A 25,163-nucleotide genomic window follows, 5' to 3' on the forward strand; every position below is an offset into this window, starting at 1 on the left:
TAATTTCCGTGCCTCTGTACTCCGGGCTCCAGCCCGCTCCTCGCTGCGGGTCACTGGGCTGGTTCTGTGTCCAGGGAGGAAGCGCTCTGTCGGGGCTGGGAGACGACGAGCCAGAGATGCTGTCGCCGCCGGCGGTGGGGGCGTGGCCTAGCGACGTCACCGGCGTGAAACCGGGTCTGAGCTTGCCCTGTGACCCTACCCCAGGCACTTCCCGGCTCCGAGACCCTGCTCCGCTGAAGCTCGCGGCGTCGGCCACGCCCCTGAATAAGGCCGGGGCGGGGCTTGGAGAGGCCACGCCCCTGGCGCCCAGCCCCACGTCGTGCGTGACGTCCGCGAGACGCCGAGCGTTGCCGTGAGGTCATCGCCCTCCGCCCGGCTCGAGGGGCGAGGCCTGTGGCCTTCACGTCAGGGGCGGGGCCTGTGGCCACGCTCGCCTCCCTACGCCCCGCCTCCGCAGGCGCCTCCTCGCGGGCCGTCCGGCGCGTCACGTGACGGGTCGGCAGCGCGGCGGTTGCCGTCATGATTCCCCGTTGGCGGCTGAGGCGCCCGCAGCGATGGACTTTCTCCTGGGAAACCCCAGTTTCTCCGGTGGGCCAGCGCATCGGTGAGTCCCGGAGCGCCGCCTCGCCCGCCGCAGGGCCCCGCACCCAGCCTCGGTCCCGGGGGCCCCGGGCGCCTCCAGGTCCCAAGCCACCCTCTGGAGGGAGGCTGGGAGAACTAGGCTGGCGTGTCTCTCCCGACCTGGCCCGCCCAGCCTCCGCCCACCTTGATGATGCAAGCCGCGCTCACTAGGAAGCCTCGCCTTGTGGGTGATGCCTAGGCCAATAAAAGAAAAAACGGGGGCTGCGCTCAGCCAATGCGTGGCTGCTGGTCCCGAATCGGAGAAAGTTTCGGGGCTGAAGGGGCATGTGACGGCCCTCAGGCCGCTGGCCCGTCCCTTCCGCAGCCCGGGTCCGGCCGCCGGGCCTGGCCGTCTCCCTCTTGGCTCGCCAGCTCTCGCAGGCAGGCACGGAGAGGGCAGAAGCCCATTCGCCCAGGATCCGGAGACGCGCTTGGCGTCGGGGCCGGCGACTTGCGGGGACCAGGCCCGGCAGCCCCTGCGCGCGGCCCCCGGCCGGACCCTGGCGATCCCGCCAGACCAGCAGCAGCCGGCGGCACGGTCGCAGGCTCCGAGCTGGAAGCGACCTCAGGAACCCTCTGATTCCGCCTCCTTCGTTTCTCGTAGGCGGGTGGGCCAGGCACTCTGGCCGGAGGCACAGGCTCACTCCGAGCCCCGGCCTCCCGACTCTTCCTGCCCTCTGTTGACATCGCCGCCTCTGTTTCTCCCTCACCATAATTAGGGGCATATTAATAGCCCCTGCTTCCGTGGGGTTGTTGTGAAGCTTCAGCTCCTTAATAATTGTAAAGTACTGGGAACGTGCCTGGCACATGGCCCTGCTAATATAAAACAAAGTGATAATATATATTTATGTCATTGTTAGGGAGATGCCAGGAAGTGAGGGTCAGGAATCCTGGAAATAGCTGTGTGGAGAGTCTCCTAGGTGCTCCTTGCTGTGCATCAGCACGGGGAGGAACCACAGGCCCTGGGCCACACCGCTAACACTTCCCCTTTGGGACAGCCTGATGCCTCCCCGCATTAGGAAACTGTGATTTCTCCCTTCGACCTCTTGATGGCCCTTAGCGTTCAGTCTAGACTGGGAAAATTGGACCTTTTAGACATTTTTTCCTTTCTTATGGTCTTGGAAGCCAAACTTCACTTAACTGTCAACCCAGCTCTGCGATGTCATCGGCACCAAGGCTGTCAGTGGCTCTTGTGAGGTTTTGTAATCAGACTTCTCCAAGAGGAGAGTAGAAGTCCAGGATTAATTTGCGAACCAGAGCGCTCCTGGACCAGGGAGGTGAAGCCCCTCTGAGGAACACCCTCCCCACTGCCTGCCACACACACACCCTGCAATGAGTCATTGTTTTGGAGCTGAAAAGAGAAAGTGGCTCTCCCCTCATCTTTATTTCTCCAACAACAGATACCACTGCTCTCATCACATGCCAAGTTTGAGACTTCCTACTTTAAAACAAAAATTCTGACCTTCAAAGTCAGCCACGTTTGTGAACCTTTGTAGAAAAGCTCACCTGGGCTCTGGGCTTTAGCTAGTCAAAAAAAACAGCTTCTCTTCCTATCCTGAGGGTTGCCTGTCTGTGGCAAGAAATACCTCTGTCCAAAGAGAATACTACTAAGTCATAATACTTCAGAGCCCAAACCAAATTTTACTCCTGGAAGGATCTCTACCTGGGGTCTTCTAACTCAGGGTTCTTCGGAATTCCCTGGAAGACTTGTTAAAGACAGATGGCTGACTGGGCCCCCGAGTTTCTGACTCTGTAGGTCTGGAGTTTGCCAAGAATATGCATTACTGACAAATTCCAGTGATGCTAATGCCACTGGATTGGAAACCACATGTTGAAAACTTCCATTCTGGCCCATCCCCTTCATTTTACACAGGAGAAGACAGAGGCTGGAGAAAAGGTGGAGACTCTGACTCACCCAGGCCCCCAGTGAATTGGTAGTGAAGTGTGATGAACTCCGAACCAATGAAATTTGAACCAAAGCTGAAGAGGCTCTCAAAGTAGAATTAAATGAAGAATAGCTGCCATTTGAGCAAATGCCTTCAGTATTCCATGTTTTCTCTTTTAGAGAAAGAGATTGCCTGTGATTATTGACGACCTAGTAGTTCTGTAAACTATAGTAGTAAAATAATCTCAAGGTTGCCAACTCCACCTATTGTGAGTAGGGCCCAGAATTGGCATCCCTGAGCACAGCGAGTTCCAGTGGTACTTATCAGGGATGTCACTCAACCAAAGCTCTCATCCACCCTCATACCCAAGCACTTTCGTGGAATGCCTGCTCCAGTGTGCATCCTTCAAAGCTCAGACATTGTCACCTCTCCTCTGAGGCCTTCCCTGACCCCCTTCCTGACCCCTTCAGATCCAGCTGTTGCTTTCATGCTCTTCTATCATCCCCATTCCTCAGGCTTCTTCATTCTCTGCCTTTGGGCTCTGAACCTCTATTTCCTCCTGGGTGGAATGGTGGCTACAAGAGCATCTGCCTCTCCGGGTTGGGTGGTAGTGAGAGTGAAGCGAGGACACCCCCCCACCCCGCCCGCCCGGGAGTGCCTGGCACATTGTGAGTGAATTAGCTCTTGCTGTCCTCATCATTGTTTCTATTATTTCCACCATCGCAACTCAATGGAGCCCTGTCCATTCTGTTAGTAGTTGCACATATGTGTCTCCCCAGCTAAACTAGACTTCCTAAGAGCAGGGACTGGACCTTACTGGTCAGGACCCTTGGCACCTGGCATGGTTGCTAGCCCATAGTAGGAGGGAAGAAAGGGGAAAAAGAAAGTGACCTCCTGTGAGCAAATACCAGTGCCAGGGACCATGCTGGTACCCTGGTTATTAATATCCACGGTGACCCTATAAGGTTTTGCTGTTTTTTCCATTTTACCAGAAGTGTGAGAGAACATATCATCTCACAGCTACTCGGGGTCAGAATGACCCAGGTTTCTCTGGCCCAGAGCACCCATCCTCTCCTACCCCTCACCACCCTGTATCTGGCTGATCAGTGCATACTTGGGATTTATGTTAGTCCCGCCTTCCAAGAGCCACAGATTAGCTTTGCTGATTATGGTATACACGTGAGTCTGTGCACATTGCCAGGCTACTCAGCCTTATCGTTCAGAGGAGAGCTTCCCAGAAGCAGCCTGTGGCTGAAAGGGTTCCAGATAATTAGCACTAGATGGTGTTGACAGAGCCCTCTTCTTGCAAGGATTTCAAAACCCTTCCCAGTATCCTCTGAGGACAGATCCTATGGGTTGTTTCACATACAGACGTCAGAAGGCAACCCAAGAAGCCCATTGTCCATTTCTGACCGTCAGCTCACCCCTGGCACTTTGAGTCAGAGATCCAGCTGACTCAGAAAGCAAGCTGCAAACAACAGATGCTGTAAATATGGGCAATCCCTGAGGACCAGCCCCAGTGCTTGGGGTGGAGATGGTGGTAACTGGATATGATGGGAGAACTTGGAGCCAAGGCCAAGCTCTGGGATGGACAGGAGAGGGGAAGAAGTCAGGCAAAGCTGCCCTTGGATCCACAAAGACCAAGCCAGGGGAGCTGCAGGAAGGAGTTGTAGAGGGAAACGCCATGTGCGTGTTAGTAGGGAGAACACCCCGGGCCCTCTGGAGTGCCATTTTGGGAGTGATGAGCTGGAAATCAAATTGGCTGCTCAAGCGATGTCGTCAGGGAATGGCAAGCTGGGAGACAGGAGACTTGGGCCCAGCTCCAGTTCTGCTCCTGACTGGCATGTCCCTCTCTGTTGCCCATAGCCTGTCTGTAATGGGCACACTCTCCTTCTACTTTCAGAGCACTGATGAGGAACAGCCTAGGGGACAGGTAAAGGACAGGGAAGGATGGACACTAGAGGGAAGAAGGGAGCCTAAGGGCCTTGAGAGGAGAGGTAGAACGGCTCCACAGGCTTGGAGGGCAGAGAGCGATGTCACCGAGGGAGCTCAGGATCAGCACAGAACCCCCAGCATCTGGCACATATGTTGCATGCTCCCCACTGCTGGAGGGGTGAATGCAGAGGCCAGAGGGGAGGGAGGCTGTAAGGAGGATTCCCACAGTGGCTGCCAGGAAGGACTTGACCAGGATTTGCAAACTTTCTGAAGGGGCTGACAGTAAATATTTATGGTTTTGTGGACTGTGGACCCTGTCATGACCACTCAGCTCTGCCCTTAGGCATAAAGGCAGCATGGACCCTGTGTAGGTGAATGGGCAGAGATTGGGTGGTCACGGGTGGGCCTGGGACCCACCTCGGCTGTGATTCACACAGCGAGCTTCCATTTTTTCCGGATGCTGGAACTAGATCAAGGACTTTCTTCTTCTCTCTTTTTTTTTTTTAGGTCATAGGCTCCTTTGAGGACTTGAAGAAAACCATCAACCTTTCTGAAGAAAAAAGGGCAGAGAGACAATTTAACGTCAGGGACTTCCTAGGGTCCCAGAAGTCAGTGGACCCCAAGTTACGGACTTTAAGAATCTCAAAGGCCTTTCCTAGTTCTAGGATTCTGCTATCTTCCAACCTTCCTGTGTACCATGTTTTAGATATTTCACCTACACATTAGATCAGGTCGGACCTATTATGCTTTATTCTTTTGGTCATATGCAGTCTAGATACAATAATCACTGCTTTGGTAGTCTGGGCTACTGCTGGGAGCTTTAGTACTTAATCCACCACAGTATGTGATTTAAAAAAAATAAAAGATTTTATTTATTTATTTATCAGAGACATAGGCAGGAGAGGCAGGCTCACGGTGGGGAGACAGACCCCAGGACCCCAGGATCACACCCTGAGCTGAAGGCAGATGCTCAACCATTGAATCACCCAGGTGTCCCCAATTGGAAAGGCTAGGAATTGTACAAATATAGGATGATGGAGAACCTAAGCTAGAAGTTAATCACTTACTTATGTTGACCTGTTTGAGCATACAGGGGCTGATACCTTTACTGTACAATATAAGAACTTTATGGAAGTCATGTACTCCTGTGCTTCAACAGTGCTCATGAGACCTATTCATAAATGCCCTTCTCCTCACCAGGCTAGCTACTCCGTGAGGGCTGGGATACTATGTCTACTTGACTCACCATCATTGTCTAGCACAGTGACTAATATATGAAAACTTATTTATTTTTAGAGATTTTATTTGAGAGAGAAAGTGAGCAGGGGGAGAGGCAGAGGGAGAACCACAAGCAGAGTCCTTTCCCCCACCCCAGCAGGGCTGGATCCCAGGATCCTGAGATCATGACCTGAGCTGATGTCAGAGGCTTAACTGAATGAGTCATCCAGTTTCCCCTGAAAATTTATTTATTTTAAAATATTTTATTTATTTATTCATGAGAGACACAGAGATTGAGGCAGAGACACAGGCAGAAGGAGGAGAAGCAGGCTCCATGCAAGGAGCCCGATGTGGGACTCGATCCCGGGATCCAGGATCATGCCCTGGGCCAAAGGCAGATGCTCAACCGCTGAGTCACCCAGGCGTCCCTCCCCTGAAAATTTAAATCAACCTACCAAATAATGTATTTGGACTATAAAGGGGTGGGAGGATGTACATTTAAGATGACTTCCATGTCAGGTATCTTCCATGTTTTTCTTCATTTAAGCACATTGCAGTTGTATTTTAGCATAAACTTCTTTTGAATTCTTCCATTAGCAACCTTTAACATGCTCATGTTTCGTGGTTATTTCCCTGAATGAAGTTCTTACCTCCTTGCACCACTCTGGTTTAAAGTGATTATGGGCAGAAGATCTTGGATATATTGACAAGAATTAAACAGCCACAGGTTGTATCCTTCATGGTGAAAGCAGAAACAACACCCATACTCTCAAACAGGGAGTGAAATCATATCAATTTCATGCAAACAGAATACTGTATAGTTCTTAAATAAGAAATGGAAATATGTGGATTTGCCAACACAAAAGACAGGAATGTAAATGGCAAACAGTAAATGTAGTATAAAACTGATCAAAACCATATTTTAAAAGTGATTGCTGGGCACCTGGCTGGCTCATTGGTTGAGCATCTGCCTTCGGCTCAGGTTGTGATCCCAGGGTCCTGGGATCAAGTCCCGCATCTGTCTCCCTGTGGGGAGTCTGCTTCTCCCTCTGCCTGTGTCACTGCTTCTGTCTCTCATGAATAAATAAAATCTTTATTTTTTAAAAGATTTTTTATTTATTTATGAGAGATGTATAGAGAGAGGCAGAGACACAGGCAGAAGGAGAAGCAGGCTCCCTGCAGGGAACCCAATGCGGGACTCGATCCTGGATTCCAGGATTAGGACCTGAGCCGAAGGCAGACACTCAACCGTGGAGCGATCCAAGCGTCCCATAAATAAAATCTTGAAAAGTGATTGCTAAGGGGCGCCTGGTTGGCTCAGTTGGTAAAGTACATAACTCTTGTTCTCAAGTCCTGAGTTTAAGCCCCACACTCAGCATAGAGCCTTTATTTTTGTTTTGTTTTGAAGTGTTTGCTAACAAGGAACAAACTCATTTGGTAAACAATCTGCTTTAGTTTTTTTAAAAGTGTTTTAGTAATATTGATATCAAATGCCTTCTTGAGGGTAAATATGTCCTAAGACTGACATATTGCATAAATGGAATGTAATCTATTATATCCTTCAAGTCCTTTTAGACAAAACTCAAGATCCTCTGCCTCCAAAGTTGAAAGACAATAGTATGACGGGAAATGTGAGGCCTGCCTAGCAGAAGCCAGCCAGGACAAATGGACATTGGAACAATGGAAAAGTCTCAGGAGTCTTCCTATGATCCCATTTGCTCAGGACTGTAGAGAACAGAGGATTCTGATGGATTCCATACATGATCTGACTGTGAAAGTGATTTGGGGCAGAAAGGAGCCTAGGCCTGGATCTGCTGTTATCATGTGCTGCTTCTGGCTTTGCCATTTTCTAGCTGCGCAAACCCAGGAAGAGCACTTTTCCTCACCTGTCTCATTTGTAAAGGGGGTAAGGTACCTTTACCTTTACCTCTTGAGGCTCATGGGTGGATTCAGTGAGAGAAAACATGGAAATCACTTTTGTCACTTAGCACTCTTGGTCTCTTTCTTGTAGGCTCTCCGAAGAGGTCATATTCCACTATTTATGACTAGTAACACCTTGGGTTTATGTTGAAATTTTAACCTTAAGAGGTCAGATCTCCATATATTAAATGGTCACTGTGTTACTAGACATTTGTTTCAGGCTGGCTGGCAGTGGGCTTGGAGGTGGGAGTGACCTTAACGCTAATTTACTGGTGGGACTTCAGACACCTATAAAGGTGAAGGGACTTATCCAACATCACTCATTAGAGTCAGGACAGGACTAAAACAGCATGAAATGTATCATGTCTAAGCACGTGGTTCATATGTGATCCTTAATACACAACTGATATTTTCTTGTGTTAGGCCAACACTGTAGAGTATATACAACTTCATCTATCAGTGAATAGAGCCCCTCTTATCAGAGCCACTGGTTTTTAGTTTGCAAGAGAGTAAGAGACTCTACAATGTAAAAGTTAATAGAGACAGAGCAAGATGTACGTTAGGAAAATGGCTAAGGGGGTCCCTGGGTGGCTCAGTGGTTTGGCGCCTGCCTTTGGCCCAGGGTGTGATCCTGGAATCCGAGGATCCAGTCCCCACATCGGGCTCCCTGCATGGAGCCTGCTTCTCCCTCTGCCTGTGTGTCTCTGTCTCTCTCTCTGTGTGTGTCTCTCATGAATAAATACATAAAATCTTTTTTTTTTTTAAAAAGGAAAATGGCTAAGATCAGAAACTTGGCCTCATTCCAGACAGATTTTTCTTTTTAAGAAAATCGCAGTGGGATATCAGTAGAAAATGACAGGTTTTAGTATTTCACAGCAACTTGGTCAGCAACAGGGAAAAGATACCTGAGACTGGACTACAAATATTAAAAATGTGATTTTTAATAATATAAGTACAAAATTTTATTTCTTTATACAACTGTAATGGGATTTGGATCAAACCGCTAGAATTTATTTAAAAAACAAAATAAAACAATGATATAAAAACTCCAAGAAGGTCTGAATCCAAAGTTTTTCCTCTAATAGTACCAAATACCACAAGGTACAGATTATTATACAAATGTGTACAAATTTAAATACAAATACAGTAGGGTTGGGTTTGAAAGGAAAACAAACAGAAAGCAGGTCCTCATCAGGATTTCATTAATGTGCACAAATGACAAGGGTAGGACTGACTTCTTCCATGCTAATCCATGTCTTCCAGGCCCCTCCCTGATAGACCCTGGGTCAAACAGGAAACTTCCATTGGTACAGATGAGGTGTGGCACAGGGTCTAACAAGCGAAATCAAATCCAGTTTTCTGCTCCTTCTTGATTTTGGTTCCCAAACATACCCGTTTCCTTCTGTTTCCCCAGTTAAGCTTCATGACTGCTCTGAGCTAAGGGCCAGTCAGCAGCCAGAGTACCTTCAGGAAACAAAGCCCCATGAGCACACTGGTGGGGAGAAGGGAAGGGGTTAAGTCAGGTGCAGGCTGGCTGCTCAGTACTCAAAGATCTACTTTGACATGGTAGTGCTCTGTCTAGGCCAGGGGAAGAAAGCAGTTACCAGAGCTCGGTTTTGGCAGGGAATCTCACACCAAATTGAAAAACAACCCTGAAGTGCTCAACTGTCTTCTTTGGAACTGGGAAACACAAGTCTGGTTCTTTGGAAAAGTGGGGAGTTGGGAATGGTAACATTCCTTTTAATTTTGCTTTCTTGACATTATTGAATTAGAAAGAATTAGAATCCCGGCATAATGATTCCTTTTTGAGGCACGATACCTTAAAATGTAGATGATTTGGAGTTTTCAGAGGAGACCAGAGGAAAGGAGGAGGCAAGAAATGACAAATCTGTATCTTCCACATGCTGTTGCTGGTGGAGGCTTTTGTTATTAAATTATATATACAGAAATTTACAGGATAAATTAAAATCAAAGAGATTTTAAAGAGTTAAATACACATAATTAAAACACACATTCACACGCACACATAAATAAACCTACATGAGAATCGAGTACTTTTTTTGCAATTCACTTATGTGTGGAATGCAGAACACTGGGTATCTATCTGCCCACCAGGCGAGCCAACAGGATGAACCCAAGAATCATGCTGGGCAAAGTTCATCTTTCCCAACCATCAAGCAACTAAGCAGCAAAAACCTGTGAGGACTCCGTGCCTAAGCTAATGCTGCCGATGGAAGATACCAGCAGTTAGCTCTACAGATGAAATATTCTGGGTCAGCTCACAATATATGCAGTTCAATTTGTGCAGTAACAGCTTTACACTCTCCAAGGTGTTTTATGCTGCTGGGGCTCACATAACTCCTTGGCCCCTACTGAGGCTGCTAATGGTACCAATGATTACAAGAAATTTTGAGACATGGACACCGGTATAGCAGGAATTGGAATGAACCCCCTACGAAGTTCACCTAAGCCACTGCAGTAACTGTAAGATGGGAATGATTTCATCACTTCCTACCTAGGTCACTTCAAGTTGAAAGGCTTTGTACGTTCACTCAACTGGCATCTTCCCATAATCTTTCCTATTACATTTCCGACTGTAAGACAGGTAAGGCAAATGGTCAGTGATGGGTCTGGAGGTACAACTGAGTTTGGAAAAAAATCACATTTTAGCTGTCCATAAAGAGATGCCCTTGGCACCCTGAACAAGCCCCCAGCCCCTAAGTTACATTGATTTTTAAGGCAGATTTATCCACCACAGGAGAAAAAGGAATCCCAAGCCCATATTCATGCCAAGGTTTCTTCTTGGCTAAACCTTTGCCATTTCATAAAATTATTAAAAGCAAAGTAATTACAGTCCTATGTATATATTGTACACTTTATATATATATATATATATATATATATATTTATATGTATATATATAAAAATTTAAAACCTACACCCAGAGGCCAGTGAAGGATCTGGAACAGTCATATATACACAAACCAGCAATGGAGGACGATAAGGTCTCTGTCCCGGGACTCTTTGTGGTCACAGTCCAGGCATGATGTAAGCAATGTTGTCTAGTGTGTTTGACTGCAAAACAAGGGAAAAGGTTTAGCTGAAGAGTACTTTACCCTTAGTTCCCTGAGGCCTAGTTCTCTGTTCAGAGGAGGGAGTTGAGAGTTGGAGAGAGCAGTGTGAGCTAAAAGCTGGCACACTGCTGTCTACTATGCTAGGAGCTTCTCTGCTGGCTCTTCCCATGAACCCTTGTGGAGATGCAGAAGACTTGTGTACTTTCTTTGGGTAGAGGAGAAGATAGGCACCAGAGGAGCTGCAGCTCCCTAAGGGCTGGACTGTTTTGGGAAATGGCCTGTTTTCTAGTTGCACTGAGGGCACTGTACAGTACCACATTCGTGGGCCAATATACAGAGGGGGCGCCATCTGCCGGGAAGCCTTACAAGCCTGTGCCTGATAGAGCTCGTTAAGGTAGGGCCTCGACGGCTCCCAAGGGGTCTGGCTGAAAAAAATCCAAGGAAAACAAGGAAAACTCACCAAGACCTGTTTGGGACAGCCGTTCAGTTCAGGTAGTTGTGTGGTCAGACACGCCAAGGGTCCAAGCGCACAGATAATGGAATCCAGAAGCACTGACAAACTGCCAGACACAGCCACCATGCCCTGAAAGGAGAGCAGGAAGAGACAGCAGGTTGTAACTCGAGTCCCACTCCTGATCGAGTTGGTTTCTTCACATTGTTTTTTAAGTCTTGCTAGTTCTCTGCAATTTGCAGCAGAAATGGAAGTTATCTGCTTTGATAACTCTGTGAATCCTTTAAAAAGAAAACTTTTACAATACCTTCCCAGGTTCCTTTTCTATGTTCCTAACTCATCTTACCCTCTGTGCAACGAAGGGTTATGACTTAAATCAATCTACTCTGGAAAGCTCCTGGGAAGATTTGTGGAGGTCATGTGTGCAACTCCACGAATATAGCTCAAATGTGCTAACTATGAGAGTTCTACAGCCCTACATGCTAACATTTAACGTAAACATATGTGTACTTCTCCACGTATGTGGTCTCTGATAGCTGATGATACAACTTTTCTGGGTTGAGTTGTTCACTCTCAGAAAGAAGTGAATCAGGTTCACTTCAAATTTTAACATCTTGCACAACTCACAATGTTTCTCCCCCTGTGATTCAAACAGGTAAGAAATAAGAGTACTTGCTGCCAGTGTGCCTATCCTGCTCTGGTATTATCTGCTTTCACCAGAAGCCCTGTGGGACTATGCCATCTAGGGAGGCAGCACAGCAGCGTCTGAGAGAGAAGAGCCCTGGGCTCAGGACTGTGGAGGGCCCTCACTCACTGCTTCAGTCCTGGGCCAAGATGCTTCTTATGCTGTGTCGGTTAATGAGCCTACGCACAGGGGATTAAGGGAAATAAAAGGTATAAGGTACTTGGGATTGTCCCGGTTATGTGGCAAGTGTTCAAAAAGTATTAGTAGTTATCATTATTACCAACATCTTCGTCTCCCAAACTGCACTTCTGGCTGCCTGCTAGGTCTCTCACTGTGCTTCTAGATCTCAACCTGGTATAAAGAGAAATCAATCACCTCTTCTACTCTTAGCATTTCTTCTCTGCTAAACTCACCACTATTCACACGACTGTCCAGTCTCAATGCCTTGCCAAAGCTGACTCTTCCTTCCCCCTCTCCTCCTCTCAAGGAAGGCTATGCAGCAAGGGGTTAAGAGAATGGACCTCAAGGTTGCACCACAAAATTCAAGCCTGTTTTAGCACTTGGGGCTGAATTCCAGAGCAAGTTACTTAGCCTCTCTGAGTCTTTCTATTTCTTCTGTAAAAGAGGGGGAACACAAATTCTGGCCCACAAAGCAGCAGTGTGAATTTCATGAAAGAATCCACATGAAGCACTCTGAACCAAAGACGGCTGAGAAAGCAGTCCAGACGTGACAAAGATTTGAATTAATTCAACAACTATTTAGTGAGGACTTACTATATGCAGAACACCAGTAGTTATGGAGAGGGTATAAAAAGGAATAGGATATGATTTCTGCCCTCAAGTTGCTTATAATTCATTAGGAGAATCAGACATAAAATATCAGCTACAGTTAACTGTAGGGTAACAGTAATGGAATAACATTATTAATTGCTAACTGGTCTGGACTGCCTTACTGTTGTTAGGGAACTTTCCCCCAGTTTGGGTCTCTCTTCATTCCCAATCTAAAATAGAAGATATTTTCAGAGAAAGCCAAATGAGAGCTCTGATCAAATCCCTCCCTACTCAAAAAAAATTCCTGCAGTTCCTCAATAGTAGAGTATAAACATTTGAGAGCATCTAAGACCTTCTATAATTTGGGCTATGGCCTTAATTTCCAGCCTTCCTTTTTGCCTTACATGTTAGATATTCTAAATTGTCATCATTTTATTTATTATTTATTTATTTTAAAGATTTTATTTATTTATTCATAGAGACACACAGAGAGAGGGAGGCAGGGGCACAGGCAGAGGGAGAAGCAGGCTCCATGCAGGGAGCCCGACGTGGGACTCGATCCAGGGTCCCCAGGATCACACCCCAGGCTGCAGGCGGCACTGAACCGCTGTGCCACCGGGACTGCCCAATTGTCATCATTTTAGCAGTAAAACCTTTTTTCAAATAAAACCTGATGTTAGGAAGAAACAAAACAAATGAACAATGGGGGAAAAAAAAGAGAGAGAGATGGGATGCCTGGGTGGATCAGTTGTCTGAGCGTATAACCCTTGGTTTTGGCTCAGGTTGAGATCTCAGGGTCCTGAGATGGAGCCCATGTTAGGCTTCATGCTCAGCATGGAGTCCGCTTAAGATTCTCTCTTCCTCTCCCTGTGCCCCTCACACTCATGCTCTCTCCGTCAAATAAGTAAATAAAATCTTAAAAAGAGAGAGAGAGAGAGAGGCAAACCAAGAAACAGATTCTTTTTTTTTTTTTTTTTTTTTTCAAGAAACAGATTCTTAACTATAGAGAACAAACTGATGGCTACCAGAAGGGAGGTGAGCAGGGGAATGGGTGAAACAGGTGATGGGATTTCAGGAGCATACTTGTCAGGATGAGCACCAGGTGATGTATGAAGTATTGAATCACTATACTGTATATCTGAAACTAATATTACACTCTATGTTAACTAACTGGAATTTAAATAAAAACTTAAACATAAGAAACCTGATGTGGAATTCCAATATGTAAAACAGCTAGAAGGTTTGGTTAAAGTGGGAGTGGGGGGCCTATAGCCCCACTGGGGCTCCTCTCATCCATTTCTGCAGAAGATCCTGAGGTCGAGAAACACAGATGTGTATGGTTTTCTGGTTTTGAACCAGAAAACCTCTCCTGACTCCCCCTAACTCTCTTCGTTCTCTAGCTACTCTCTCTGCATCAGCTAGCACAGAGCAACAGAGGGAGCCAGGGTTAGGAGCAACACAGGTTGGGCTCTGTCACAGTGTATCAACTTGTAATAGTCACTTAATTTTATTAGGCTCCTGCTATCCAATCTATAAATGAGTGACATCCATGTTCCTTAGAGTATAGTATGTAATTTCTAGTGGCATATAGGTGAACATTAATTATCTTGATATATACCTACCGTGATATACAGTATTAAAAAAATTAGAATATCAGTTTTGTGATGTCAAGGATATCACTGTGAAAGCAGATAGATTTATTTAAATAAAAATATAAGATAAATAACAGTGTGAGTAATACAGGGAAATCGCAAAATTGTGAGGATATATGCAAGTGACTGAAGCCTGCAAAAAGGTGGACTGGAGCGGGTGGGGAATTACTGCTAATGGGTGTGGAGTTTCCTTTGGGAGTAAAGAAAATGTTCTGTAATTAGTTAGTGATGGGGCCACAATTCTGTGAATATACTGAAAACCACTAAATTCTACAGTTCCAAAAAGGTGAACTTTATGGTGTGTGATCTATATCTCAACAAGACTGTTACATAAAATAGAGTGGGCTGGGGAACCTGTGCAAGTTTTTCCCTTTTCTGGTCATGTGTATGTGTTACTATCTCAAAGCAGCTGCTCTCAGAAGCTGGCTTATTTTATTTATTTTTTAAAAAGATTTTTATATGTTTTAATTTATTTATTCACGAGAGACACACACAGAGAGAGAGAGGCAGAAACACAGGCAGAGAGAGAAGCAGGCTCCATGCAGAAGCCGGATGTGGGACTCGATCCCGGGACTTCAGGATCACACCCTGGGCTGAAGGCAGGCACCAAACTGCTGGAGCCACCCAGGGATCCCCTCTGGCTTGTTTCAACTGCCGATTATGTATATGTTCTACCTTTCTAGTGAGACTGTAAGTTTTCTAATGATACCATCAGGAAGCAACTCAGATTTTCTACTCCCCCACATTTTTGGAATAATGTCTACATACTTAATAAGTATTTGCCAAACTAAATGGAAATATCGGGGGAAGTGTGGAGTATGGAAGGTGCATAAAACAAATCATTTTTACTTCTAACTTTTTAGGAAACTAAGAATGACTAAGTATGAAAAATAAATAAGGATCCCAGAATATTTTACTCTGGAAATATCTAGATCTATTCAAATATCTGAGTCTATATGAAAATACTTAGTTGTTTTGAAATTTGCTAAGTTATTGAAATTAGCCAAAAAACTTAGATAATTTTCATTTTTTGTCGCCTCTGGCATTTTATTTGTTGCATAATAATTCGACTTCCACAGAGAAGCAAGTGAATGGTTTTATACTCCTATACTGACTTCTCAGCTTAGAAATAAATGGCTTTAGTAGCTGAGACTGATTTCTTTGCTGGAATGTCCTATTAGGACCCAGTGGAAACCTGAGATACACTACTGAGTTAGCCAAGGGGGCGATATCATTAGAAACTGAATATGGTAATAGAAATGGAACATGACAGCTTTGCAGGTTAAGTGATTTTGAAATTGAAGCTTAAAAGGACAAAGCAAAGATCTCCCTAGGGCACACAGCACTGTATAATTCAACGCTGAGTAATGAAGAGCTTGAGAACCTCAATTTCCCTACTTGCTACTTCTTTTCTTTTCTTTTCTTTCTCTTTCTTTCTCTTTCTCTCTCTCTTCTTTCTTTCTTTTCTTTTCTTTCTTGGATTTATTTATTTATTTATTTTAGAGAACATAAGAGAGAGCACATGGGCGGGGGTGGGGGACAGAGGCAGAGGCACTGAGCAGACTCTGTACTCAGCCCTGTGACACAGGGCTCAGTCTCACGACCAAGATCTTGGCCTGAGCCAAAAACCCAGTCAGACCCTTAACGGACTGTGCCACCCAGGGTGCCCCTTGCTACCCATTTTCAGAGAAGTAGAGGTACTCTTAATCCCCCATACAGCTTACTCTGTTTATTCGAGACTTTATTGGAAATGTGCAAAAATTCAAACTTAGTGATTAAAACTTCCATGGGATTTGTATTCATTTTTTCCCCATTGCATTTTTAAAAAAATCAAAATGAGTTACAGGATTATATGTCAATTGTATCTCAATAAAAATGGGGAAAAAAGTTATAGGAGATCCTTTTTTTAAAAAAAAAATTTTTTTATTTATTCATGAGAGACAGAGAGAGAGGCAGAGACATAGGCAGAGGGAGAAGGAAGCTCTCTATGGGGAGCATACATGGGAATCGATCCCGGTACACCGGAATCATGACCTGAGCCAAAGGCAGATCTTCGGCCACTGAGCACGCAGGCATCCCAAGTTACAGGAAATTCTAACTCCTTTTTGTACCATTGTTCAATAGGATGGTGTAAGTGTAAACTTTGAAGGCCAGTAGGAAGATTCCAAATCTCTAGATGTTTTTACTAGCATGTATCTTCTTTGTCATTGTCTCCTGAGCACCTGGCATAATCTAGCACACAGTAGTAGTTGCTCAATGGATGTATGTGGAAGAAGTAAATGGATTCACATCCTATCAGAAATAGGCTATGCTGACAGTCACACTGACCTCAGTTTCCTGTAGGCGGTGTCCAATGAGGCTTAAGGACTCTCCCAGTAGCTGTAGATGAGCAGCAACATCAATGGGTTCTGTCTCAGGGGCTTTGGCTGGAGAGGCTGGCAACAGCATGGTGGTGGGTGGGGATTTCTTTTGGGGTGACAGTACTCCTGCAGAGGAAGCTGAGAACAGAGATGAAACAGAGAGATAAAGCTCACCTGTGGCCTGGCACACCATACAAATGTTCTTACAGTTTTCCTCCTTTATGAGTTATACCTGGAATTAGCAAAGCTTTGGACTGTGGGCCAGATATGGCCCATCACTTGTTTTGTACAGCCTGTAAGCTAAACATGGCTTTAAATTTTTATATGGTTGTAGAAAAAATAAAGAAGAATATGTGACAGAGAATATGGACATAAAGACACAAGACCTAAAGTATTTACTCTCTGGCCTCTTAAAAAAAGTTTGCTAACTTCTGATTTACATTTTCTACAATTTTTTGCAACCTGTAATATTCAGTAATAACATCTGGGTATCAAGATCTGCTTCTGATGTAGCTGCTCTCCCGATTTCTAGTAAGGCAGCAAGATTCACAACACTCTAGGGATGAGAGGGCTACAGTCACTACCTTTCACTTTTTTTTTTTTTCTTTTAAAGAATTTATTTATTCATTCATGAGAGACACAGAGAGAGAGAGAGAGGCAGAGACACAGGCAGAGGGAGAAGCAGGCTCCACGCAAGGGAGCCCAACGTGGGCCTCAATCCCGGGTCTCCAGGATCACACCCTGGGCTGAAGGCGGCGCTAAACCACTGAGCCACCTGGGCTGCCCTACCTTTCACTTTCACAGGAACTTCTGAGCAGGATGCTTTTCTTTTCACAGTTGTAGCTTCTGCTTTGTTCTGTTTGTGTTGAAGATACTGAGCTTTTTGCTTCCAAATCTGTAGTCAGATCAGGGCCAAATAAATTATGATAAATGAAACAAGACAAGACGTAAAAGGAAAAGCAGTCATGGAAAGTGAAGGAAAGAAAGGGAAGCCTGGAGGTGGGTAGGCAGGGGTTGAAAAGCAATTTTGAAGCTGAAGGGTTACCAGATAGCCCTCAGATGCTAACTACAGTGTAACTTAATGGAGAACTATAAATGTGCCTCTATGCTAATGGGTAGGTCTCGGCATCGATTTTGCAATCACTCGTGGATCAAAATGTAAAATCACAGGGTAAACATGTGGGTCAGTATGATGCCCATGGGGTTCAAATAGTTATCTTAACCTGCTGGTTGGTAACGCCAATCACAGGATGACAATGACATGGAAAATGGGAATGGAAAATAACCTACGTGGGTGACAAATATTTTTGTTTTACCCAGATGAATTCCCAGACCACCTTTACAACAGCTGGTTGGGGAGTGACTGGAAATGATTCTGATAGGACTATTACCTTGTCTTCCTGTCTTCTTGAAAATGGGGTACATTATTTGGTAATGGCCAATGAGGATGATGACCTGCAACTGGCTCACCTAGGAAGCACAGCCCCTATTTTTATTATTGGCAGTAACCAGGAGGCAGATGACCTTCCTCCATTCTCAGACATAGCCTCACCAGTGGCTGTTTGCAGGAAAGGGCTGATTTTAGATTCTCTTTTGACCCTTAATCGCTGCCCAAGTTAGGTCATCTTTTGGCTCAAATGTAAGGTTGTTGGAAAACAACTAGGTGAGGCTAGAAAAGATGGCTTCCCTGAGGCTGAATCTTCACTAGAGCACACTGGCACAGCCAGTGTTAACACCCTCTGACAAACCATTTTCTATTGATTTGTGATTTTTTTAAAATGTTTTCACTGTTGGCTGGATGGGCTATAGGAGAATTACACATTTTGGAAGGCATAAAGCAATGAAAACTGTGTGTAAAAAAGTGTACTTACCAGTTTGTCCTTTTCTGGCAACTGCTTCCACACCTCAGCCAGTTTTTTACTAAGTTCCCCAAAATCTGACATAGAGAGTAAAAAGAATGTAACACAGTAAAGGTCTGACTATAAACCAAACAGAAGATTGGTAAGAGCAAAAACTAGAAAAAGGATTTTCTAGCTCGGATTTAAATAGCACAAGGTTCTTTCAGAAAACCAAACTAAAAGCCCATCACTTCTCTTGATTCTTTTCTCTAGGGAGGCAGAGGGCTATTTTGGTGGTTATGAGATAGGCTCAAATTCTCCCATATCTATTCTCCAGGGATTTATCCCTTGAGCATCTTTCTGGTGTCTTTTAATTTGATCTCATTTTATTTTTTATTTTTTAAAGATTTTATTTATTTATTCATGAGAGATGCAGGGAGAGAGAGAGGCAGAGATACAGGCAGAGGGAGAAGCAGGCTCTATGCAGGGAGCCCGACGTGGGACTCGATCCCGGGTCCCCAGGATCACGAAAGCAGGTGCCAAACCACTGAGCCACCCAGGCTACCTTAATGCGATTTCATTTTAAGAGCTTATCAACTTAGGTTAAAGAAAACACGTTCTATAGAATTTGATAAAAATGGTTCAATTTTTACCAAGTTTTGAGAGCAGAGACCCAAAGGATTTCCCTCGAGCAGCCCAGAAGCAGTTCTCTAGATGTGCAAAGTTGCCCTTCCATTTGTGCGGCAAGGTCATGCTTTATAAAGCACTCAGATCTTTCATGGTACTTTCCCTGTGCCTCACAACAACCTTGACAAGCAGGTTGTGAAGCTATTGTACACATTAGGCAAATGAGAACTGTAGAGGTGAAGCCACTTGTCAAGGTCTGTGGCGGAGTCTTTTTCTCACCTCACTAACTTCTGACACAGAGACAAATATGAGCAATGTAAGGCCTCTCGCTGTAACTCACACCCAAGAGCCAGATAAAGGGAAAGGTCAGCTGTAGGATCTTGGAGATAAACAACTACGGATTTATGTACTGTGCTTCAGAACATTTATTTTTACTCAGTTTCCCATTTTATCAGTTTAAGAGCTATCAACAGAAAACTTATCTCTTTTATGGATGCAGTGAACTTGGATGAAATCTAAAGCGACTTCAGAACCGAGGAGAAAAATGAGATTTGTGTTATTTTAATAAGATAGGAACAAGGTGCCTGCTGACTGGCACTGCTGCAGAGATATAAATGGAAAGTAAAAAAACTGAAGATTGGAAATGTTCTTACCTATACCTGGATGGTCAGCCACGATGGTTACCCGATACTCTTTACAGAAGACCTGGTAGGCTGACATGTTCTTCTTTTTTGGCTAGTATCACATAAAAATAGAACAGGATAAGACTTCATTAGAATACAAGTCAAGTAACCTTGAATCCATGGTTACAAAACAGAAAGAGACCTCTACTTTTTCATTAAGGGAAGAGTTCTAAACCCCTAATCAACTTCTCAAGCAGGATAACTTTTAATTATATTTCATTTGTAATTATATTTAGTATTTATTTAATAAAATCACATGCTAAATTATTTTTAGATTTCTCAGGTTGTTGCAGCTACTTGATAATTACTTGTAAGGCCATTCATTCTTCCTACACAAAATCCCATGTTACACATTTCTTTGAAAACTACGTGCTGAGAAAACCTTTACCTCTCCTGAGCTATTTTGCTCGCCTTTGAAAATAAGAACCATGTAATTTCCCTTTACCCTGGGACCAGAAAGCCAAGAGCCAAATCTATGTTCATTTTGTTCCTCTGGTTTTGATTTCTTATCTTGTAGTTTCCTGATCTTGCTTTTCCTGTTGCTTGTAGTTTATCATTATGTTATTACTCACATTCTTGTGGTCCAGTGCAAGAAGTAAATAAATAGCTGAAGACAATTCTTTGGTAGTCAGTGTAAGATGAGCCCCTCTCACTTTAACAAACTGCTTTGTGCTACCTAAAGCATGTTCATTCTTCACTGTATTATGACACCTCCACAAGCAGGGAGAGAGGAGTTACAGGGTTTAGCAAGGTGGTACAGCAAAATGGAAAGATTGTGGGTTTTGAATGCCACCAGATCTAGGTTAGAATCCTGACCATACTACTTATTAGCAACACAAACTGTTTCATTTCCCTGATCTTTAGTTTCCCTTTAGTTTAAACGTGGGTAATACCATTTAACCTAGGGGTGGAAATTAATCAAACAGTATCTGGCACTTCCATAGGTACTTGATAACATTATTACAGCATTATTTTTCTGGTAGGCAGAATTCTAAGATGGCTCCCACGATTTCGGCCCCTGGTGTACACTGCCCTGTATAATGCCCTCCCCGTGAGTGTGGGCAGGACCGGTGAATGTGGTGGGAAATCACTCTCTGATTGTTGTTATATGGCAAAGGGAACTTTGCAGACGTAGTTAAGGTCCCTAGTGAGTTAACCTTTTTTATATGTAAAAAATTATTTGAGAGAGAGAGTATGGACACGTGTGTACACGCATAGAGTGAGCAGGGCGGGGCTGGGGGGTACAGAGAGAGAATCTTAATCTTAAGCAGACTCTGAACTAAGTGCAGAGCCGGAAGCAGGGCTCAATCTCACAACTCTGAGATCATGACCTGAGCCAAAATCAAGCGTTGGATGATTAACTGACTGAGCCACCCAGGTGCCCCATGGCCCTAGTGAGTTGATTTTGAGTTAATCAAAAGGGAGAGCATCCTGAGTAAGTTTGACTTATCCTGAGTAAGTCAGATGAGCCCTTGAAAGAGATGAGACACAACAGCAGACACCCTCTTGCTAGCCTTGAACTTGAGGAAAACAGTTGCCATGAGTTCTATAACTGCAAGGAACTGAATGCTGCCGACAGCCTGAAGAGGACCTCTTGTGTCAGAAGAGAACCCTGCTCGGGGAACACCCTGATTCAGTCTTGTGAGAGACCAGCAGAGAACCCAGTTGAGCCCTGTCTGGACTTCTGATCTATAGATCTATGAGATAATAGATGTTGTTTTAAATTGCCAAATTTGTGGTAATTTGTTAGGCTACAATGGAAAACCAATTATTAGCTCTTTTCTATTCACTCTGTATTTTTCAAAATAGAAATTACAGCAACCAAAAAGCCAATACAAGGTTTTTTTGTTTTTTTTTTAACATAAGGAATGTTGGTAAAGAATAACAGGGTAAAATCATTTGACCTCAACAGATAAAGGAAACAGTAGCAAGGTCTTTACTTTAACCATTTCATCTACATAGAGAAGGTCCTATTTATGGAGATTTGGTGAAGCCAGTCCTGTTTTAAGATGCTATGGAAGTGAGTTCTGGGTGCATCTTTAATATTAATTTAGAAGCAAGCTGCATATCCCCAAATGTTCTAAGGGTTCTAACTAAGGCTCAATTCTTTCAAATCCCCTTTTATGGGCCACAGATACAATGGGGTAGAGTTCATATAAGTTCTATATTTGGCCATTTGTGAGAGAGAGGGATGGACTGATTAGTCTAGATGATTCCATGAACTTATTTTCTTGGAGCTAGTGTGACAAAGAGCATAATCCTGCTTTCCTTAGAAAGTTCCTGTATATCTTAGTGTGTGCAACTCGCTAATCAAGTGTGATTCTGTTATTTGTAGCTAACATAATTTTAAAAATAATTATGGCTCCTGAACCAATGCCAATGACTTCACCTGGTGCTGAGAAGAAACCAGCTGCACTGGGCTGACACTCTGTCGGACCTGGAGTCTGTCAGCCTTCGTTGTGAAGCTGGCCTTCCTAAGGGATTTTCAGGGAAACTTGGACCCCTTACAATTTTTACCTTATGTGCTGACCTGAGATCCTAACCTTTGTGCTAAATGCAACCCTCTGCTCTGTGTACTGAAAGTCTGGAATTCAAACTGAAGTGTTAAACTTTCTCCAGGGCACAGAGATTTTTCTGAATGTAGCTTAGTAGTTAGAAATATACAAATAATGATGATCTCTATGCATACAAGACATTTCCACATGGTTCTAAATACAAGGCCTTACTGGCTTTCTTACTTACTTACAAGGCCTTACTCTAGACTTTCTAATGCAAGAAAACATTCAGCATTGCAAAAGCATCACAGTGTTTATATCTGGAGTAACAAGGACTCCCCTTAATACAATGTTAATATTTCAAAAACTTGGATACTTTATTATTAGTAGCAAGTGACTCCCAACAAATCCACTTGCTAAGTATGACTCATGATGTTGTAACTGTGCAGCCAGAACCTCCTTTTAAGTGTTTGATGACATATAGCACAATACTAAGACCTTTCAAAGAGTAACTTCTTAATGCTCTTTATAAAGCAGTCATGTTTATAGTTTTATAACTTTGATGATCTGAGGAAAATCTCTTCAAACCCACCCAAAACTCTAGTTTGAGAACATTTTTAAAGGATAAAACATCTGAGGGTTAAGGCAAAACATAACTTGTAAATCTTAAAAATAAAACTTGGAATAAAAAAACAAAACAAAACAAACTTGGCTTGGGGCACCTGGGTGGCTCAGTTGGTTAAGACTCTTGGTTTCAGCTTAGGTTATGATCTCAGGGTCATGAGATCAAGCCCTGTGTTGGGCTCCATGCTCAGTGTAGACTCTACTCAAGATTCTCTCCCTCCCCCTCAGCCCCCCTTCTGCTTGCGCCCATGCACGTGAGCTTTCTCTTGCTCTAAAATAAATAAAAATAAACAAAATCTTAAAACAAAACAAGGGGTGCCTGGATGGTTCAGTCAGTTAAGCATCCGACTCTTGATTTCAGCTCAGGTCATAATCTCAGGGTCATGAGACTCATAGGGCTCTGCACTGGGAATGGAATCTGTTTAAGATTCTCTCTCCCTCTGCACACTCTTCCCCTCACACCCCAATAAAACAAAATGAAACGAAATGAAGCAAAACAAAACCCACAAAAAAACCCTTGGTTTTCTTCTGCTGATGACAAAAATCCAATTGCTTCAGTGATATTAACACTATGTAGGAGATGATGTATAAAAGCTTTATCTGTAGAAACTCATTTAAACCTTACAGCAACCCTATGAGGTAAATTATTATTGCCATTTTATTTTTAATTTTTTAAATTTTTTAATCTTTCCACCCAACTTGGGGCTCACACTCACAACCCCAAGATCAAGAGTTGTTGAGCTCTACTGAGTCAGGTGCCCCAATCCTGCCATTTTAAAGACAAGGAAACTGAGATCCACAGTCATACATGTAGGAGTCAGCTAGCACCTGAATGAATGCAGGCAGTCTGGCTTCAGAGCCCGTACTTGTAACCATGATACCATCTGATGTTCTTCTGAACTAATTTGACCGAGATCCCTAAATCTGATCTGGCTAAAGGAAAGGGTGCCAAAGTAGTAAGGTTTTCACACCAAAGCTTTTATTCAAACCATTCTGAATGGAAATATTTCTAAAACATACTCTATACTTCTCTCTCATAATACGCCACTGAATACTAAACAACATTTCTATGTGGTGGAAACAGCATGGATCCTGCAATCACAAAGACCTGGGTGCAGATTCCTGCTCTGCCTCTGAACAGAAGGGTGCCCTGGGCGGGTTATTTCACTTCTTGGAGCTTATTTTTGAGAAATGGAGATTATACTGCCTTTACCTAACTGGGTTCCTGTAAAAATTCACTGATACACCACAGATAAAACACTCAGTGCAGCCTTTAGATCATCTTAAAAACCAAAGACAGGGATCCCTGGGTGGCGCAGCGGTTTGGCGCCTGCTTTTGGCCCAGGGCGCGATCCTGGAGACCCGGGATCGAATCCCACATCAGGCTCCCGGTGCATGGAGCCTGCTTCTCCCTCTGCCTGTGTCTCTGCCTCTCTCTCTCTCTCTCTCTCTCTGGCTATCATAAATAAATAAAAATTTAAAAAAAAAAAAAAAAAAAAAAAAAAAAAAAAAAAAAAACCAAAGACAGAGCTGTTCTGTTGGTAATTTACTAATTGTGACTCTGCTCCACCATTGCCTTCTAGAAGGCAGGTCCACCCTTAGGAGCTTTATCTAATCTGCTGGCTCCACTTCAGTCACAAGGACTTCCTGCAATTCTCTGAACGTCCTCAGCCTTCTGGTATCTCAATACCTTCATTCACAATACCTTTCATTCCTCAAATGAGATGCCTTACTCCTCATCTCTACCTGTTACTTCCTATTTGGTCCTAAGATTCAGTTCAGATGATAATAGCCCGCCCGAGGAGACCTTTTCTGACATCCCAGGCTTCCCTTGTACTCACCCCTGCCCCTGGCACCCCGCACAAACCTGTGCTAGGGCTCGACTCACTGAAATACTTTCTGACCTCTTCCTACACCCAGAGTGCTCTTTGATGGGAAGCTGGCTGGCACAGCATCTTATTCATCTTTAATCCACTGCACCTGGCCACTGCCCGGCACAACTAAAGAGCGGAAGAAACATGCACTAGATGGATAACAAAGTCTCAGAATTGTGTGTGAAAGGGGCAGAGTTTGAATCCACTTCATTACCTCCTCTGATTTTCATAGGCCCCTAAAGGTGCAGCGGGCTGGGTACTAGTTTGCCCTTCTAACAAAGAACAGGAAAGGGTCAGAGAGGTCACGTGATTCATCTCTGGCCAGCCTGCCTTCCCCCTGCACCCAGGAAACGCTCCAATGAGCTGCGGGAAACTTGCTTTTGCTTCTTGGAGACCCTGTTTTCTTTCTAGATCTTCACGGTTGTCTGAACAGGTGAGATAACTGCAGA

General features: G+C 44.2%; 1 protein-coding gene across 7 annotated transcripts in view; it reads right to left on the reverse strand.

The window, feature by feature from the left end:
• Positions 1-8,497: 8,497 nt before the first annotated feature.
• The window catches only part of HMGXB4 (HMG-box containing 4), a 31,581-nt gene continuing 14,915 nt past the window's right edge, over positions 8,498-25,163 (reverse strand). For 5 of the 7 annotated variants that reach the window (XM_035696483.2, XM_035696486.1, XM_049115328.1 and 2 more), the window contains 7 exons: positions 19,692-19,773; positions 18,445-18,509; positions 17,363-17,468; positions 16,542-16,711; positions 11,115-11,237; positions 10,520-10,655; positions 8,498-10,174 (listed from right to left, as the gene is read on the reverse strand). In XM_035696483.2, the coding sequence (XP_035552376.2) occupies positions 10,611-10,655; positions 11,115-11,237; positions 16,542-16,711; positions 17,363-17,468; positions 18,445-18,509; positions 19,692-19,773 (591 nt within the window). In that variant the 3' untranslated portion in view covers positions 8,498-10,174; positions 10,520-10,610. Of the gene's footprint in view, positions 10,175-10,519; positions 10,656-11,114; positions 11,238-12,070; positions 12,142-16,541; positions 16,712-17,362; positions 17,469-18,444; positions 18,510-19,691; positions 19,774-25,163 lie in introns of those variants that run through there. The other 2 variants (XM_035696484.2, XM_049115329.1) reach the window with 2 other exon arrangements.

The sequence above is a fragment of the Canis lupus genome, chromosome 10, assembly GCF_003254725.2.
Source record: "Canis lupus dingo isolate Sandy chromosome 10, ASM325472v2, whole genome shotgun sequence".
Classification (NCBI taxonomy): domain Eukaryota; kingdom Metazoa; phylum Chordata; class Mammalia; order Carnivora; family Canidae; genus Canis; species Canis lupus.